The sequence below is a fragment of the Theropithecus gelada genome, chromosome 3 (assembly GCF_003255815.1).
Source record: "Theropithecus gelada isolate Dixy chromosome 3, Tgel_1.0, whole genome shotgun sequence".
In the NCBI taxonomy this organism is placed as follows: Eukaryota; Metazoa; Chordata; class Mammalia; order Primates; family Cercopithecidae; genus Theropithecus; species Theropithecus gelada.
Genome location: NC_037670.1, coordinates 139,301,685 through 139,321,960, shown reverse-complemented (window position 1 = coordinate 139,321,960; position 20,276 = coordinate 139,301,685). Strand labels below are relative to the sequence as shown.

Below are 20,276 nucleotides of genomic sequence, written 5' to 3'. Positions count from 1 at the left end.
AGACAGAACTTAAGAACCTTTTCCATTTTTCAAGCTAAACTTAGAATTTGTTTGAATTTGCTTTTCACCATTTTCCTAATAATTACATTCTCAACTAAACCTCACACAAAGACCTGCCTGGAAGTGAACACCTAATTGCAGAGCTATACTTTGTCTTTAACACACATATCTATACCCCATGTTGGTAATGTGTCAAAGGATGGTTATCTGAAATGATTTCTTCACGGTCACCTCACAGCTAAATTAATGCTTCCTTTTCAGTGAGCACTAAATGGGATGTGGTAAGGAATTGAGCGCATAAATAGACAAACAAACAATGGAAGTAGAACTACTAGCCACAGTTCAGTCAGAAGGCAGGAAGCTACTTAACTTGACATCTGGCTGCTTAAGAGTTATAGTTGAGGCTCTAGTGGAAAGTGTCATGCTATTGTGACAGTTTGGTGAAGAATGGGTGGTGCAGATTCTGTTTGCATAGAGACACTGCTTTCCAGGTGGTGCTCGGCTGTGGTTTTATTTCATTTCCAGATTGTCTATTGTCTTCATTAAAATTTGGTCATAAATATGATATTTTGAGTTATAGTGCTTTAAAAGGAGCAGTCGTGGTCCACCGAGAATTTTGCAAAGTATGTAGAAGATTTAGTCATCAATGATAGCTTTTATAACACCCACCCTCCATGTTAGGGCTGCATTACAATAGTATCCCCTCTCCACAACTTCTTCCATTTTAAGCAAACTCTAAAAGCAATCTTAAATAAGGAAGTAAACACTGGCAGGTTCACTGTTGAAACTGTTTTCTCATGGGAGGTGCCAAACTTCTTCTTAAGGGTTGAAACTTCTTAAGGGTTATGTGACTTTCTTGAGGTGCCTAGTACCAATCCAAGCACAAAGAAAACACTCATCGCAGTTTATTGTGTGGGCATATTGGAGATGAAGGGTTGAAAGGATTTTGTTTTAATACCAATGCTTGATTACAAAAACTATAAATAGTAAGTGTGGAACAAACCCTATTAATATATTACCCATTGTTTAAAACAAAAATGATATGTTCTGCTGTATTAGTGTAAAGGAAAACAAACTGGATATTATGGTATTTGATGAAATTTTCTGTCACCAGTCAGATTAGATATAACAATCCTACAGACCTACAAATCACAAGTAATTGGAAGGGGCATAAAGGTCTTGAATAATTTGAAAAATAGTCTTATGAATAAATAACTTGGTTAATTAGGCAGTTAGGTAAATCTAAACATTTAAGTATCATTCAAGAAGGCAAGATATAGAGTCTCTGGGCTCAAGTCTTATTTATGTTAGGCAGTGATGTTTGACTCTTATAACATTAGAATCTAGGGCACTGACAGAGTTTGTATGGATAAAGAATGGAAAGTTATTACATAAGGTTGCCTTGGTTACTCCTTGAACTGCTCAGATAACATTGACTACCCAGGTGAGGAAAATGGATACAGTTGATACACTGTAAAAATGAAAAAATAACTTTCTAAATAAAAAGTCTTCTCCTAAATAAAGTCATACTGTACTGTTTTAGTTAGATGCTAACTGCAAAGCATTTACAAAAATTGTGCCACGATATGCCCTACATGGAAATTCTTCTGATTTATTTTTGAGTGAAATTCATTAAATCTAAGACTCAATTTCATAGATGTTCGAGCATTTTTGCATTGGTTTTTAATCTCGGCACATATTGTAAAATTACCTTAGTTTTTCTAAGTGGAAATATAGTTCCAAAGTAAATAAATGAAATTAATTTACTAAAACGATGTAAAAAACTTGTATTTTGACATATTATAAATTTTTAAAAGAACACTATGTTTTGAAATCACATGTCAATGATCATTTACACCACAAACTGATTGATATTTTTCATAGTTCATTTATGGACACGAGTCATGTGATTTACATAAGAAGACTCGGAAATCTTCAGACAGGGATGAAACAGGATAAAGACAACCTACAGGTTTTAACTTATGGTTGAATTCTTTCAAATATTAGTCAATATGTCAATTAGATATAAACATATGGTAAAGCAAAATAAAGAACTCATTTTAAAAAATTTTCGAAATAGTGTATTCAGGATAATACAAGTCCAGTTTTAAAACATTTTAAAAGCCTTTCCACATTTAAAAGGACACTGCCTATAACTATAAATTCTAGCACTTAGTCATGATAGCCATACAGTTCAACAAAACATTTTACATTAAGAAATCATAAGATATATTGAAACTATTTTTACATTTGCCTACTTTTCCTTTTTCTGTCTTCCTTTTAATTATACAAGATACTTTATGGAATGACTGTCTGGACTAGACAAGAGGAAACGTACTATGAACATAAATACAAAAATAAAATTCTGGTATCCATTAACATTCTCTTTTATGGAGAAACAGTATTTCAAATGTGCTAATATTTTCATCACAAATTGTGGCAGTATATGTTTAAATATTAGACTAATCACTTGTTGAAAAACTGCATATAAAAAGCCAAATATTCTAACAATTCCAGGTAATTAGGAGGTTTCATGTGTCCATAAACAGATGATATTCTCACATCCTAACATATAAGCATAAGTTAATTTTGGGTATATGTAAATATTTAGATTGTGGCTACTGTAAAATAGTACAAAGATTTCCTTATATTTTATGTAACAAATGAATTAAGTTCTTTAGAGGAGAAAAATGAAGACAGTTATTTACCAGAATTATATTCAGATCCCCAAATTTAAAGGTTTTGTATGTGTGTATGTACGTATAAGTAGCAATAAAAGAAAGATTCAAAAGTTTGCTAAGTTTTTTCTTTTTTAAGCCCTTTAAGTAATGATATAACTAGAAACTAGGTTTCATCTCAAAGGAAAAAACACAGGTGATATTCTCATGCTTCAGGTTAAAAACCTCTCTTAAAAGGCTAGGTTTGCGAAAGGCTTCCTAAAATTATGCTTCTGTTGTTACTATCAATGTGATATTCAGCCAGAAAAATTAAAAATAATTATTAATCCCAAAGCATACTTTCAAAATTTCTACAAAGAAGTATATTAAATCAAACCAAACTACAATTTTAGAGAGATCAAACTGAGTAGGAGAGTGCATGGTATGAAAATTTACTCTCCCTTTCATCTAAGCCACACAGTCTCTACGTCTCAATAACTATATAATTAGTCTTGTAATTGACTGATTTCTTTGCACTTAAGGATCATTATAACCTGCCATATTAGTTTAATTTAACATAAAGTTGTAATACAGGAATTTGGTCACAGTAGTGGATGTCTAGATTTCTTCTGCTTTGAAAAGAATGGTTTCCATTTATCTGTGTTTATGAAAAATAGCAATGCTTAAGAAACAAACCAAAGTAAACAACTAAAATGCTCTCATCCCAAAAAGACCTAAAGCTCTCAAATAAAAGAGAGCCTTTGAATAACTCAGAACACTGGGATTTTAATATTAAAAATTTCCCAATTTAAATGAAATGTGTCAGAGTACTCAATCTTCTTTATTAAATAGAGCTATTTTACTAAGGCATTATGTTTTCATCAAAAAAGTATGATAACATTTAAATTATGTGTAAGAAAATGCATACTTTTATTAATTTAAACTTTATAGCTTTTTAAAAAAGCTGTATTACTGCAACTAATAACAAAGGATGCTGAAGGCACTGTTCTTTTAACCGGTTAAGTGCAGACACGATTTAGGGTGTCCATCTAAAACTTTGTCAAAAATTGAAATAATTCATTTAAATACCAGATGAATCACTCATTCTAAGAGTGTCTTCAAATGCCACATTCTCCCTGAAGCCTTCCTGAATATTCTGGTAGCAATTTTCTGCGTATTCCAACAGCCTTTTGAGTTTATGTCTCTTATAATCCTCACTTCAGTATGCCTTGTGGTATGGTTCATTCTTTACAGACCTCCTTAGTCTGCTAAATCTCATGTTCCTGTGGACAGGAGTGGAACTGTATCTATCTCCACAGTCTGAGGAAGAGAGTCTACACAGTAGGCATTCAGCATCTGTTAAACAAGCGGAGAAGGTAAGGGAGAGAGATCAGCACTGGTTCCCAAATATTATGTGGATTTGTTTCCTAAAGTTTCTTTTAAAATAAAGGCTGGTTTATTTATTTACATATTTATTTATTTATTTAGAGATGAAGTCTCGCTCTGTCACCCAGGCTGGAGTACAGTGGCACAATCTCAGCTCACTGCAACCTTCAACTCTTGGTTCAAGCAATTCTCCTGCCTCAGCCTCCCAAGTAGCTGGGATTACAGGCACCTGCCACCACACCCGGCTAATTTTTTGTATTTTAGTAGAGACGGGGTTTCACCATGTTGCCCTCGCTAGTCTCAAACTCTGAGCTCAGGCAGTCTGCACACCTTGGCCTCCCAAAGTGCCAGGATTACAGGGGTGAGCCACTATGCCTGGCCAAGACTGCTTTCTTTTAATCACGAATAGATACATATCAAATAAACTGCCAGGTTTAAATACTCACTGAAAAATAATATATTTGGAGCAAAGGGCTCCTGAGAATGGTTAGAAATAGAAATACCAGTAAAAAGGAGAAGACATTTAACATTTGGGGAGGGGGGTGTCAAAATGTCCCTAAGTTATTGTAACATATTAAGAAGTTTATAAAACTAGTTAAAGTAGTTAAAATTTCACATATTAAACCATGTAGATTCAGTTAAAGTAAAAAGGCTTTCAGAGATTATTACAATAATGAGTTAACAGTGCAAATTCCATGTTGTTTCATGAGAATCTTACAATGTGCTTTTCTTCCCCCCAAAAGTAAATTTTTAAACACTCTCCAGTTTTAACACAAACAAAAGATAAATATTTATGAAGGAAAACAAATTCCACAGCATTCCATACAGATTTCCAAGCAGTCTGATGATTCACAACAGGCATCCATGATGCCACAGTCCATATCACAAGGGCAGTTACAGTCATCCCCCATCTCATCTCCACAGCAACAGCAGCAGGCTTCTGAGGTGCAGATGCCACAAGATGCTTGTCCCAGGACAATATTGCAAAGGGTCAGGAATTCGCAGAACAAGCAAGCCAGGATACAGTGGACGCAACAATCTTCATTTTCAGTGGTAAGGAGACCATGTAGTGAGAAAAAGGAGGAACACAACATGGTTATCAATAGATTCAGTAAGAATTGAGCAAAATAGTTAAGTCATCCACAACCCAAATGAAGTTTGCTTTGTGAGCTGGAAGCTCAAAAAGGAGCTTAAGTTAAACTCTAGATGAGTGATCTTTAGAAGTAGATACTTAGTTCGAAAAAAAAAAAAAAAAGTATTGTGTGTATGCACATGTGTTCACATGTGTTAATTACTCTCACAAACTGTGCAATGGCTCTTGGTCCTAGATACCACTTCTCTATGCTTCTTATCCATCTTTCTATATGCTATTGCTCTTTATAACACTGGGCTAAAACAATTGCATTTTAGTTATTAAAGTCCTTCAGAAATAGAAATTTCCTTCAATTGCTCCACCCCACCTGCTCTAAAATTGAAAAAGAACAAATTTACATATGAAATATTTGATGTATTATTGAAAAATTAATTCAATAGTTAAACCAGAATCCATTAAGACTTCACTTTCCAATACAAATGATTCAATTTCATGGTTTTAGGCCTTTTATTTCACAAATATTAAATAAAAACAGTGAGACTCTCTGGTTGGGTCCAACTATTGTTTCTAGAAGGGTTCTTCTGCCTACTTCTAACAAAGGAATTTATACCTTAGCAAATGTGAATAATGACACAGTAACATTGCTTTCCCACTTCCTTTGGTGGCAAAGAACTTTAACATCTCTGTTACCTCCTGACACATCTCTAATAATGCCTCTCTAAACAACAATGTTCACTAAACTTCATAAACTGATAAAGTTGAGAAATCAAACAGATTATAATTTAATAAATTTACATTCTAATGTTCTAATGTCCATTTCTTTATAATTCTGGGGCAAGTGAAAGGAGTAATGGAAGGAAATTTCTATTTCTAGATAACTTTAACACATGTAATAACATCATTTAAAACCAATGTTATAAGACAATTGCCTCATATCAGAAATAGTTGTGAATTTTTACCAGAATTAATTCTGGGTTATTTTGTGTGGGTTCCTTGTTTTTTGTTTTTGTATTTTGTATAATATAAGTTTTAATAAGAAGATTCCACTTCCTACAATAGCGATAAGGCACAACCACCCCACCCTCTTCCCATTGTCACATGTCCTTTGTGTTTCTGTATTTGGCATTAAAATTAAGTGCCTTTGATGGAGTGTCAGCAAACTGTGAAAACCAAAGATGAAGGAAAGAAAACCAGCTTGTTGCATGGCAGCCATGCTATAATACAAAATCATGCACTTCTCTATAGAATGCCATATAACTGCATGTAGATGTGAATTGACAGAATTCCTTTACTACAGATTCCTCAGCTACAAATGCTTCAGGTAAGGAAAAACAAACACCAGCGTACCTACGGCAGTCTCTTAACTCTACAGGCCTATACCTAAGCATCCCATCATAAACTCCCTAACTCCTTGAACACCCCTCTGTTTCTCTGCAGATTCTAACTTTGTAGAGAATTCAGAGGATGAAAGGAGAAAATGTGGAAACACAGTCATACACTCCACCTGCCAGATGGTGAAAAGGAGGAAGGGGCAGAGAGAACTCAAAAGGGAATTTCCAGAGTTGTGTTTGCAGAATTAAAGGCTAAAAGGACACACTGTTCTTTCCTTTTTTTTTAGTGCCAAGCCCACTTTTACATATGATGGTCCATGCAGCAATTGGAAAAACAAAAACAGAGTTGTGAGAGTTTTCAGGTTTCTCCATCTTCCCCTAATATTGATTTCTGGTAGTAATAAATCATTTCAGGGGAACTCTAAAATCAACCTACATGAATAAAGGCCCATGACCTTACAACGTTCTGGATTTCTAGACAGTGTCCGTGGTTTCCCTTTATCAATACTATTTCCATACTTTCATCTCAGCATCTGTCTTATATGACTCAATTCAGTTGAGTTTTTCCAGAATTACATTATCATCATGATTTGTAAAATATTTGAAATGTTATAAACAGCTAGCTTCATTATGACTTAGAAGATATTGTTTAACTGGCATCAAGCCAGTTTTATTCAATGTACCTTCAAGTGAATATCCATATTATCTAATTCCAATAATACCTCACTGAGACCTTAACTTTCTATTCCACCATGCAATGCTTAAATATCAAGATTGAGAGAGGGACTCAACAAAAACCCACTTGACATTGAAGAACCTTTAACAGAATGTTTTTAAAAGCCTAAGAGTAGTTATTGATTATGTAAATTATTTATATACTAGTCATAAAATTTATCAGACATAGAACTACATATAATGGGTCTATCCATTTTAAAGGGGAAAGAATGTCTTGTCCAGTCTTAGAAATAGATGGTTACAATATTTTTGAAGCCTCCTTTAGTCCCTTCCTGAATCCATTTTCCTCTCCATAGAAGTAACCACTGTCTTAAATATTAAATATTAAATGATCTTTCCCTTGCTCTTTATTGTATTTTTCACAGCAGTACATGTGTACACACCCCGAAAAAATATACCAGAATGGAAAGTATACTTTACAAATTGCTGTGAGTAGCATCTTCTGCTCAACATCCTGCATATGAGATTTATCTATGTTGATTCGTGTAGCTGTAGTTCACTCATTTTCCAGGTGCATAGTATTCCACTGAATTAATAGCCAATGATTGATTTATCCATTCTATTATTTTTTATTTTTCTTTTTTGAGACAGAGTCTCACTCTGTCACCCAGGCTGGAGTACAGTGGCACAATCTTGGCTCATTGCAACCTCTGCCTCCCAGATTCAAGCGATTTTCCTGCCTCAGTCTCCCCAGTAGCTGGGACTACAGGTGCCCGCCACTATGCCTGGTTAATTTTTTGTATTTTTAGTACAGACAGGGTTTTACCATGTTGGACAGGCTTGTCTCAGACTCTTGACCTCAGGTGATCCACCCGCCTTGGCCTCCCAAAGTGTTGGGATTACAGGCGTGAGCCATTGTGCCCAGCCTCATTCTACTATTTATGGATATTTTGGTCATCACCAGTGTTGTTGCTGTTCCTAACATGGCTGTTCTTAACATTGCTGTTTGAAACAATCTTATCCAGGTCTTCTAACATACATGTTACGTAGCCAGCAGTAGGATGGTTGGGTCACAGGCTTGCTCATCTTTAATCTTATTAGATAATGCCAAATTTGTTCCCAAGATTGTTGCTCCAAAATTTAGTCCCACAAACTAAGTATGAGAGTGCTCATTCTCCACATTCTCACCAATCTTTGAAACCATCACAATTTAACATGTGCAAGTTGTGTGTGAAATGGTATCTCATGGTGGTTTTATTTTGCCTTTCCTTGTTTCCTAATAGGTTTGGACATTTTTTCATGTTCATCGGCCATTCATGTTTTCTCTTCTTTGAAGTGGGTGTTCAGCATGTTCATGTTTTTCCCTAACTTTTATATTGGGTTGCCTCCTTTTTCTTACTAATTTGTAAAGGTTTTTCAGATATTCAAGATACTGGTCCTTTGTTAAATATGACTGTCTTCTATCAGAATGTGACTTAATTACAATAAACTAACAAAAGGGAGATAAGTTAACTTTTGAACTCAGAGAGTTTAAGGTGAGGAAGGGAAAGCCAAATTAAATCTTGTTTGATAACACTGGATATGGGATTACATGGCTGAGGAAGTTAAGTGGCAAAGAGAAAAATCTGATAGCTGATCAGCAAAAAGGAGGAGAGGTGTTAGTAAGATTTGATAGCAGAATGAAACAAAAAAGTTTTAGTGTCTGATTCAAAACAAGGAACTCAGCTATGCCAATGACAGAAAGGGGGAAGAAACCAATAAGCAATCAGAAGAGAGAGATTGGATGTGATTGGTGTGAGATCAATAGCCTTGAGGATGAAGAGAGATGGGCGTGACATTCCAAACTAAACCACTAGTTGCCTCCCATAGGATATATTCATTTGAGAATTAATATTTCTTCCAGATTTTACACTATAATGACACGTCATGAAGATTTTAAAAGTCTTAAGCCAACAAATGAATCTCTTATAACTCCTACTTTAGTAAACAAGATTTGCAAATTAATTTGCCTGTTAAAATATCATTTTATTTTTAGTAGAGAAAGAATTTTTTTTTAAGTTCTTAGGTCTAAATAGATCAAACACTCCTTTGCTAACTTCTCTTCTTCAACAAAACCTGTTTTCTATAACTGATTGGTGTAAGTGGTTACTTTACTAGAATGGGAGCTCTAGCTTTAATGCAGGAGAAGTATTTACTTGCTGTTTTCAAAATTGAGAAACATATTATCTTAAAAGTAGAGATGTTTTCATCAATTTTTCATTTTTTTAAAAAAAATGGAAACTTACTTTGTACTAAAGTCCCTTTTAAGGTCTTTATAAATATTGATTAATTTTATTCTAATAATACTCCTAAGAAGTCATACCAGTATTATGCGTATTTTACCAACACAGAGACTGATTCGCAGAAAATTTAGGAAATTTTCCCAAGGTCATAGAGGGAGTGAGTAGCAGAAACAGGATCAGGACCCAGACAGTTAACCTCCTGAGACCATGCTCTCAGTCAGCAAGCTATGCTGCTGTTACAGGAGTGGGTCACTTCTGACACTTGGATAATGCTCCTTGGAGGAAGATCAGTTACAAATCCAAAATTTTCTGCTGATTTGTTTTGTTCATCTATCTGTTTTAGCCTTGGTTCATGTTCCTTTTCTTTTTTAAAAATTATTCTGAATTTTAGTTTTAACAAAAAGTTGAAAGTAAATGTTACCCTTCAATATGTAAGAACAAAGTCATCACTAAGTTGAAGAATTAATAAACTGCCAGTTGCATTGTTAAAATAGACATAAGAGAGAAGGCAGTGTGGAGAGAGATGATGTCTCAATCAAAAGAAACAAATCTATAAATTTAAAACATAAATTTAAGGACTGTAGCTACATGATCAAGAGCTCCATATGCAGTAGCTCTTCATGTAAATATTAAAACTTACAAAATGGAGACATTGTTTTAAAACATAAGTCCTTTATAATTTACTAGAAAAGTACTCTGGGTTACTCTGAAAAACCAAATCTATTAACAGGCATCTAAAGAAGCCGCAAACCAAAATGCATTTACAAGCTCATAGAGATGTTAAACAAGATGTAGCTACAGAAGTATCTACCAGAAACACATTCATATTCTTATTTTTTAAATAGAGAAATATCTAGAAATTACAACAAAAATTAGCCAAAAAAAGTTCCTTAAATCCTACCAAATCTTTAAATGATCTGATTGTTATTCCTTGCCAAAAATCTTTTTTTTTTTTTTTTTTGGTGGGTCTCTTTATAAAACCCTTCTATTTGTAACCTTCTATTTCTGTCATAGTTTGACTGTGACTCAGGGTAATGAAAAGGTTAAAATAAACTAAGAAAAAACAGTTGTTATAGTTTCTATCCCTGCCACTGCCAACAGGAATCAAGAATCATAAAAGGCATGATAATGATGGTTTTATTTGAGGCAAAGAGAAGATCATAAGAATGATCAAACTTAAGAAGGCTTGAATAGAGAAACAAACTTTTTTTTTAAAAAATGGGTCCTCTGCATCCATGTGGCTTGCAGTCAGGAATCATCTTTTTCCCCGTTCTTGAGATTTCAGTTTTTATGGTTTTATTCAGTCAGTATTTACAGTTTTTGCCAAAACTGTTTAACCTCTGAGAAGTCCACTGGGTTCTGGGAAAGGTGCCTGTCCAAAACTGGGCCAAGCAAGAATTGCACAATTCAGTGTACTTAGAGGAGAACTCAGCACAAGACTGGCAGCTACTGTAAATTTAGGAAAACAAAGTAACACTTCAGAAGCCAAGTAGCTAAAAGGAGAGCATAAAAGGAAATCTTTACCATGTTTGATTTAAAAAGCAAAACAAAACCACAAAAGCTGTGATGAATTACTGAAGACACAACCCCAAACAAAATCTTTGAGTGCTACAAAAGGTCATCAGTGTTATGCTCAGGCAGCTGGCCTATTATCTGGAGAGCTCCTAGCTCCTCAACAGCATTAAAGTAACAATTGGAACTGACTTCAACAGCATCTTAGAAGTCTGGTGACAATGTCTGTGACTGATCCCAGGAACTCTGTGCTGCTTAAAATGAGAGTGAAGACTAGCTTTTGTAAAAACAAGTAAGTTGATAATGAAATTATCCCAATTGATACTGATACCTGATCAATATGTGGCCAAATTACACCAGGGAATATGAAGAATGCAGTTTATCAAAGTGAAAGGAACCCTGATTGAGTCACCAGAAAACTACACAATAAACTCAGCTCTCCTCTAAACAAGCCTCTTTTATCTCTTTCATTTCCTCCTTTTAAGATGTGGTATGACAGGTGCTCTGAATTTCTTGGAACAGAGATACCAAACAGCTACAGTGGAGTACAGGAAAGGACAGACAGCAGAGAATTCGGAGAAAAACCCACAACCCATTTTTAAGAGAATACAGATTGAATGGGTCTTATCTTATTTCTAATAAAGTTTCCTATGAAATAAGATGCTTGAAAGTACTTTCTTAATCAAATCCCCATCATGTAAGTTACATGCTGAGAAACAATGGTTTATTAGCATTTATCAGGCCAATAATATGCCAAACAAAGACCGCGGATTAGAACATGAGCAATAAGAGTTACATGTATTTAATAATTTAGGAAATTGCTTTGAGGTCAAACCTGACTCTGTAGCTTTAAGATCAATGCCACAGAGCACCCCCAGTTGTTCCCCATTCTTTAGCTGCTATGACTATCATCTGCCCAGTGGTAGTATAACAGGACTCTGTGCAAAAGTCTGACTAGGTGAAGGCTTTCCTCTTCCTAGATACTGCTTTACTGCGACTGTTCTTTCCCAATAGGAAAATCAAAAAGCAAGCTAGAAGCGGGCTGTGGTTATCCTGAATCACAGCCGAGATGGCTAAGTGAGCATCTAGCCTCTGTAAAAACCCAGCTGCGAGGGACCAGACACAGACATCTCTGGGGAGTTCTGCTCCTCAAGTGTGTGTGGGGGTGGGAAATGTTTACTAATACCACACGGTAGCTCAGCTCCAAGTAGCTCTGTGTCTCCAAGACAGAGGATGCACAGCACTTCTGGCCAACAGCCCTAGCCTGACCTGCTGCCTGAATAAATTGGCCTAAAGTGAGCCTCCTACACAGAACGCTCTGGCACAAAACTCTCCCGAGAGGCCACACATCTTAGCCAGAATCCAGTCAACATTTTCCTAGTGGGGAACAAAGTGAGCTCGGTCAGGAGGTAAAAAGAAAGTTAGAGAAAAGCTACGTTTTCCACTGCAGGACAAAGAAAACCATACTTTGGGAAATTGAACAATAATCTTTACTATTATCTTTCCTCTCAACAAAGTCAAAAAGAAACTAGGAAAAAACACAGCACTGCTCTCCCACACCCCACAAAGTGACTCCTCAATTAGTTACCTACCACATGTGCAAATCCTAGAATCCATCTCCATCCTATGGGAGGTGCTTTTGTATTTTAAATGACAGCAAGTGGATAGCACAGATTTTTTTCCTTCTATATGTTTACCTTGTTGCCTGATCTGTGGTTGATTCCTTAAATATTCCAAACTCTCAGAGAGATCGAATCCAGTAATTGTTGGTCATGACTTAACTCTAGCACTGGTTAAGTAGTCCTTTCTAAAGAGATGCATTTTACAAAGTCTAGGAAGCTAGACTGGGGGGAGGTAGTTCACGCCTGGAATCCCGAGGTGGGCAGAATCCCAAGGCGGGCAGATCCCTTGAGCCCAGGAGTTTGACTACCCTGGGCAACAAGACAAAACTGTTTCTACCAAAAAAAAAGAAAAAAAAATAGCTGAGTATGGTGGCGAGTATCTGTAGTCTCAGTTATTTTGGGGAGCGGGTAGGGATGGCGGGGGGTGGGGTGCTAAGGTAGGAAGATCACCTGAGCCCCAGGAGGTCGAGGCTGTAGTGAGTCATAATCATGCCACTGCACTCCAGCCTAGTGTCAGAATGAGACCCTATCTCAAAAGCAAAACAAAGTCCAGGAAATATGTATATACACACATACACTAGATAGATAGGTAGATCTCAGAAAATATTTTAATTCTTAGAAGCTTAACACAGAAATCTGAAGAGAGGTAAAAGTTTAGTTATTGGAAGTGCTTATTTAAATTATTTTACCTAGAAAGTCAGTTTTTGGGCAGAAAGGAGGGAAACAAAGACTAGAAAATATCAATGGTACAAATAATATTTACATTCACTTACTGAATCTCTACATTTTAAGATCACAAGCTTAATAGCTGGTAATAACATTACTGTCCTCATAGGGTTATGATGAAGATTAAAAGAGATAATGCACACTAAGTACTTAATAAAGGATTTAACATGCAAGTGCTTACTAAATATTATTACTGTGACAGCTGTGAAGTTGATAGCAAAATATTTATTCCAGGAAAACCACACCTCTCCACCTTCCTATGTTCCATTTACTCTGGTTACAACACTGACATAGGGCCATTCTATTTTAACCTAAGGAGGTTTGTAAAAGACTCTGACCACAGCTCAAACACTTGAAAGAATGAACCAAGAAGGCAACTCTAAGAAACAGAATTTGCAGAGGAGTGAAGCATCAACCTACCCAGAGAGACTTAGTAACCTTGTGTTTGGCTACAGCAGAAGATTTAAAAATAATAACCTATTTTTTCCATATTTCAATTATTATCTATTTATTTTTTCCAGAGACTAGAAAGCAAAAACAGTAAAACTATACTTTACTGGAACCTATTCGGTGCTGGCTATTTTCAGTTGGCCAGTTGAAATACTTCTAATATAACAAGTTTAAATAATAACAAAGTTGAATATAATTTCTGGATAATAAAATATACTTTAGATCTTAAACACATTTTCCTAGAAAGGATCAATGTGTAACAGTTCACTCAAGTTGGTAACAATACCATTTATGGCTACGACAAAAATACATGCAAGTACATCCTCTAGTTTTAATGAAAATGCATATTGGGGTCAAAATAATCCAAAATATCTCTCCCAAATGCTTAATATATTTTCCAATTTTATTTTCCCAACTGTGTTTATTGCACAGTTCACATTTCAGCTTCATCTCTTTTTCATTTGTCCTTGGCATATACATTGTGCAAGTTACAAATGAAAATAAACCAGTTTTGTCTTGTTAACAAAACTTAAACCATAATGTACCCACTGGGTGATTCTGTAAAACGTGATGATGATGATGATGATGATGATGATGGTGATGATGATGATGAGTAAAATAACACCCTGGTCATATCCAGTGTTTTCCGTCACTGATATTAGCCTATTACAGAGATGCACAGGGTTGGCTAGGCCACCTAGGACATAAGGTCTTTATGGCAGCATGGGAGGAAACAAATACACTAAAAGAAGGCTGACTGATGCTGACAATATTCACAGGACTGGGATCATACACAACAATTCTCCAGGCACTTGACCAGCCAGGGCTCAGCAAGAGTCCAAAGGGCACTTTTGCAATCCAAAGGGCTGAGAGGTCCCCAGCAGTGACTGTTCCTGTAGGACCCCTGGAGGCAGGGGCAGCATCCCCAGCAGGAGGTGCAGACCTCACACAGGCAGGAGGAGCCTCGCCTGAGAAGACCCAGGATGCACTCCCCAGCCCCTACAGAAGAGACAGGCCCCAACCAAAGAAGCACAGTGGTCTAACAGACAGGCCAGGCAAGATGAAGCGAAGCAAACAGAGTGAAATGTTACAGCGAAATGAGACACCAAAGCACGTTTCAAAGCAGTGCACAGGAGGTAAATCCTATTATTTATGGAATTAATTTGTGAATCAACGATGGCATTGTTACTCTTTGCACATCCCTCCCTCTCCACCCATGTTATCTACTAATACCATTTGATTTTTTTAAGGCACTATTGCAAGCCTCAGATGAACAGGACAGCATGACATTGAAATTATAAGGTATAAATACCTCTGCCTTCATTTAGTGTACAAACAATTCCAGAGCCAAAAACAATCTATGAACATGTTGTTTGCAAGTATACTCTAAAATTGCTGAAAACAGATAAACCTAGTTTTCTCATGCAATAAAAATTTTGTGGCCTGGTGTATTATTACTTTAAACTGGGGAAAATAAGATAAAAATTAAAACCCTCTTCCTGAGGTGCTTCCAAATTCCCTGCGTTTCATCTGAGCCACCCCCTAACTGAGTTATTCCTGTCACAGCTCATTACCTCCTATTACCATTTGGGCAAGCTAATTCCAGAACTACAAAAAGAAAGGGTTGTAAGTGTCTGTGGTTGTTACTGCTGTTTGTTTGGTTTAAATAAGGCTATTAGCAACAGGGACACAACATAGTGGGGCACAAAAACAAAGGTATTTCAATTAATGATCACCCTTCCATCTTCATAAGTGGCAAAGACAGCCAAGTATTAGTGTATGTATAGGGACTGTGATGCTGGAAACTTAAAACCAGCTTTTTGGTCTTGGCTCTGTCACTACTTGGCTGAGTGAGTATCTTGAACAGGTCATTTCACTTGGTGTCGACACACATACAAGGAAAGGGAAAATGCTCTCTAAGTCTGTGTCAAGCTCTAAAGTTCTAGGAATCTATTTTCTATAACCAACAGATAGTTAAATCTAGCACAGGGTATTTTCTTGGCCTTGGACAGGACCATTACTGGGTTTAATGCAATATTCAAAACAGAACGGAAAGTTAATTATTGCTGAATACAAGTTGACTGTAAGTTGGCTAAGCCCCAGGAGCAAATAGCCATACTGTGCAGAAACCCCACAAAGACAGGGCCTTGCCTGCCTTGTCGTAGATACTGAATGTGGGCCTGGAAAGTAGGCGTCAGATAAATGATGGCTAATGGTCAAAGTGTAAACTGTGTACTCTGGTCCATTAAAGATATTAGAGGCACATGGAATTAGCCACAGAAGACTCTCTAAGAGTGCTGAGTTTATAGGAAGTGGAAAAAAAATGGAATAAATACAGTCTTCATTCCTAACCAGCACAGGAGCCTGAAGACAATGCCTTCATAGTCAAATGTTCATTCAACAAGTCTTCATTGAGCATTTGACTACAAGTCAGATTCTGCTCAAACTTCAGAGACAAAGATTAAGGAACGTAAAGTGTAGGTAAATAAAAATATAGTTACGATACAGTGTGATAACTGTTGTGATTTGGACAAACACATCGTGCTGGTGGAGTAAGTAATGAGTACATTTATTTCGTTTTTTTGTCCTTTTTTTCTTTTCTCTTTGTGGAGAACAGCTTCTCACTACATTGCCCAGACAGGTCTTCAACTCCTTGGGTTCAGGCTATCCTTTTGCCTCTGCCTCCCTAAGTGCTGGGATTACAGGCATGAGCTACTAGGAGTATAGGCGTGAGCCACCATGCCCAACTGGAGTAAATAATGAGCAAGGAGTGTTACATAGTAAGTGCCTCGCAGGCATTACCTCTGCATCACAGACACTCTCATAAGGTGAACATTTGGCTCATTTTATAGGTGAGAAACCTGAGGTTCAAAATCCTTATATAGTGGCTTGAGGTGCAAAGCTACTAAGGGGAGTTCTGGGATTCAAATTTAGATCTATGTGATTCCAAAGGTTGTTCTCATCACCAATATATAGTTTCCCATATTTTATTGTATTTTTAAAATTTTTATTTAGCAACATTTTATATAGTGCTTACTATATTTCAGGCACTGCTATAAGTAGTTTATAAATATTTACTCACTAAACTCTTAGAATAATTGTATGAGATAAATGCTATTATTAACCCCATTTTACAGATGAAAGACTGAGGCACAAATGGATGGAATATCCAATATCCAATTCAGATCTGTAAGATGGACCTCTGAAAGGGGAGAGGAGAGAGCATAGGGTAGAAGGAGAAAGTAAGGGTGATTCCTGGGCTATGTCTTAAAGAAGAAGACTATGTTAGATGAAATAAAAGCAAAGATTGTTCCAGTCAGTGGGGAAGTTATGCAAAGACACAGAGGCAAGCAGACAGTTTTAGAGATGCCAGTGGCTCCATATTTTTGTTGGATCTAAAGACACCAGGTAAACATCTTCAACTTTCCGTGTCAGAAATGAGGAAGCAGGAATGGCATGCAGCGATAATACAGTACCAATGGGGTCAGGCAGGAGGACTCTGAGGAAATACCAAGAAAGTGGGATTAGCATGCGTTGGTAGGACCTCAGATGAAGCAGTGATGAGAAGAGTGAAGCTTGACTCCCCTGGTTTCTGAAGCCATTTACTAAGGAAGAAATCCAGGAGGAAAAAGAGTTTGGTTTAAAATACATTGAGTGTGAGACTTGCTAAGTCTGGGGATACTCAAATGGAAATGTTCAAGAGGCAGCCAGAGACCATGATCTGGAGTTTGGAGGGTAGTTAGTCCGGGGCTAGGGGATGAAACATGGCTGAAACTGTCACAGTGAATGGGCTTATTCAGCCGCCCAGGGAGAATGTACTCAGTGATGAGGGATTCAAGGTAACAAAAGCATCTAAGGAAGGGAGGAGCTGGCAGAGGAGATAGAGGAGTAAACATGGAAGTAGAAACTCTAGGAAAGGGAGATCCCATGGAAGTGAAAGATAACAATATTTCAAGGTGGTTGTGTCAGATACTGTGTTTGGCCAGATAAATTATAGTGATGTGTTCGGGCTAGAAATGAATAGCAGTGACGTGAAGAGTACTGAAAAGTGAGGGAACAGGGACCACACATGCAGCTATCTTTCCAAGACATCTATTTGTAAACAGAAAGAGAAAACTGAGGATGCAGAGTCCATGAAGAGATACACTCCCACCTATACACACTCTCTACACATACATTTTTAGACAGGAAAGACTTACATATGCTCACTGTTCTCCAGAAGAAAGTTCAAACTGAATGCAGAAAGGGCCACTCAATGGAGTGAGTGTATGACAAGATGGGCAGTGATGGGGTGTGTACTACAACAGGAAGAGCTGTATCTCCTCCTTTGAATGGAAGGTAAAAACAGGCTCAGAATTAGGTAAGTTTGTGGGTAGGGCCCAGGGTGGAGAGACCCTGAGGAAAAGCTGGATGGCCTCTTCTCCCCCTGGAGAGGGAGGGAAAGTTGCCAAGTGCTTCTTTAAAGAAAACAGCACCAAAATGAGATGGCTGCTGTGGAAAATGGGAGAGGGCAGGTCTGCTTGTCTTTGTAGTTCTCTGCTGTGTCCCCAAACTGTACCTAGAAGATTGTGGCACTTATCTGCCACAGAGTAAGTGCTCGAGAATGATTTGTTGCAGGAATGTGGGACATATTGAAGTTCTGTGGAGGGATTCTGAGGCTCTGTTGAGACCCAAGACCACACATGTGTAGTGATAGTGATTTTTACGGTTATCAAGGTTTTTTCAGGAATGTTTAGCTCCCTAGTATAGACAGGAGTTGAAAAGACAGATAATCCAGATTTTTGGTTCTGAAAGGATGGTATGCAGAATGACAGGGTCATAAGTAAGTTTGATGTTTCACCAGGAAATCCAATGCTGGATAACGGGAAAAAAAAATAACATATAGGAGGCCAGTTTTTTCTGATTTTTTTTTTTTTTTTTTTTTTTTTGAGACAGAGTCTTGCTCTGTCATCCAGGCTGGAGTGCAGTGGCACAATCTCGGCTCACTGCAACCTCCGCCTCCTGGGCTCAAGCGATTCTCCTGCCTCAGCCTCCCAACTATCTGGGATTACAGGCATGTGCCACCACACCTGGTTAATTTTTGTATTTTTAGTAGAGACAGGGTTTCGCCATGTTGGCCAGGTTGGTCTCGAACTCCCGACCTCAGGTGATCTGCCCACCTTGGCCTCCCAAAGTGCTGGGGTTACAGGCGTAAGTCAGTGTGCCGGGCTGGGAGGCCAGTTTTAAACATATTTATACACATACATATATATATTTTTTCATGATTGATTAGAGTTCAAGAGCCAGTAGCTTCATACTTATTTCTAACTAAGGGTATAATTTTTAAAAGCAACAGGAACAAAAAAACCAAAGGCACTTGATTAAGAAACAAAACAGGACTTCTCTACAAACTCCAGCACACTGGCCTGGGCATACAGCAGACCCTTAATAAACACCTGTTGACTCCATGCAATTCAGTTTTATGGCCTAAGGTAATGATGGCTTTTGGTTTTAGCTTCTCCTGTCACTCCACAGTACACATTTCCTAGGAGATATCTACCACAGATGTTAAAATGTTCTTTCTAAAATAACTACTTTTCTGTCATTCCAAAAATGCAATTTCTGCATCCTTCCCTGAGCATAATTATTAGGAAAAAAATAAACTTCAACTTCTAGTGTCAACTTCAAATTATGTTATGTTATGGTGATATTATTCCCCAAGAGGTCCAGTTCCTCCAGTTTTATTTCCCAAGAGAAGTTATAGTGGAAATTTGGGCAGGTTTAATATTTCTTTGGAAAACTAGTATATTAATCCATTTTGCTCTTTTCTTTCAATTATCTTCACATTTGCCCCAAACTCCTGGATTTCTCAGTCTTCTAAGAGACAACTACTATTTATTTGTATGAATATTTTTTCTCCTTCAAAGTGAGCAGAATGATTAATATCCTTGAGCAAACTACTTAATAATTATTCAATTTTATTCTTCTAATTGCCTCCTACATCCACTTGAGAGGATGTCTACCATCTTCAATTTTTCCCTTCAGTCAAGTATACGAGAGGAAGGAAAGCTGGTACAAATTACCAGAGTCCTATGTTTTGATGGGGGCCTGAGGCCATACTATGTTGCATATCAATTAAAATCCCATGGGAAGATTTGCCTGAAAACCCTGAAAAATATGTGTCACCAGGTTGTTGACTTCGAAGTACTTCCTCTGTTTTCTCTTGTACTTATTTATGGAAATTTAAATTAAGACTATCTAAATTGTGGCATATAAAACCCAATAAGTTCATTTTCTCCATTCTTCTGCATCCTGGCATTGCTGGCTATGCACTGGTAAAAGCATGACATTAAAATGCAAACATGAAAACAAGTTACTTAGGGATTTAATATTTAACACAGTTTTTTAAGGTGAGAAATTGAATATGTCCTTTATTATCATTTCAATTTAATGTAAGCAAAAAGAAGCTGTTCAAAAAAAAAAAAATCTGTGTTCTCTGCATTGTGAAAATTACATACAGAAATGCAAATTTATAAAATGTGTATGTTACAAAATAAATTACT

General features: G+C 36.9%; 1 protein-coding gene across 2 annotated transcripts in view; it reads right to left on the bottom strand.

Moving 5' to 3' along the window:
- Positions 1-1,600: 1,600 nt before the first annotated feature.
- Positions 1,601-20,276, bottom strand: part of MDFIC (MyoD family inhibitor domain containing) — a 91,620-nt gene continuing 72,944 nt past the window's right edge. The window contains exon 5 of one of the 2 annotated variants that reach the window (XM_025381013.1): positions 1,601-5,082. In XM_025381013.1, coding sequence (XP_025236798.1) covers positions 4,835-5,082 — 248 coding nt within the window. In that variant the 3' untranslated portion in view covers positions 1,601-4,834. The remainder of the gene's footprint in view (positions 5,083-20,276) is intronic. The other variant, XM_025381014.1, reaches the window with a different exon arrangement.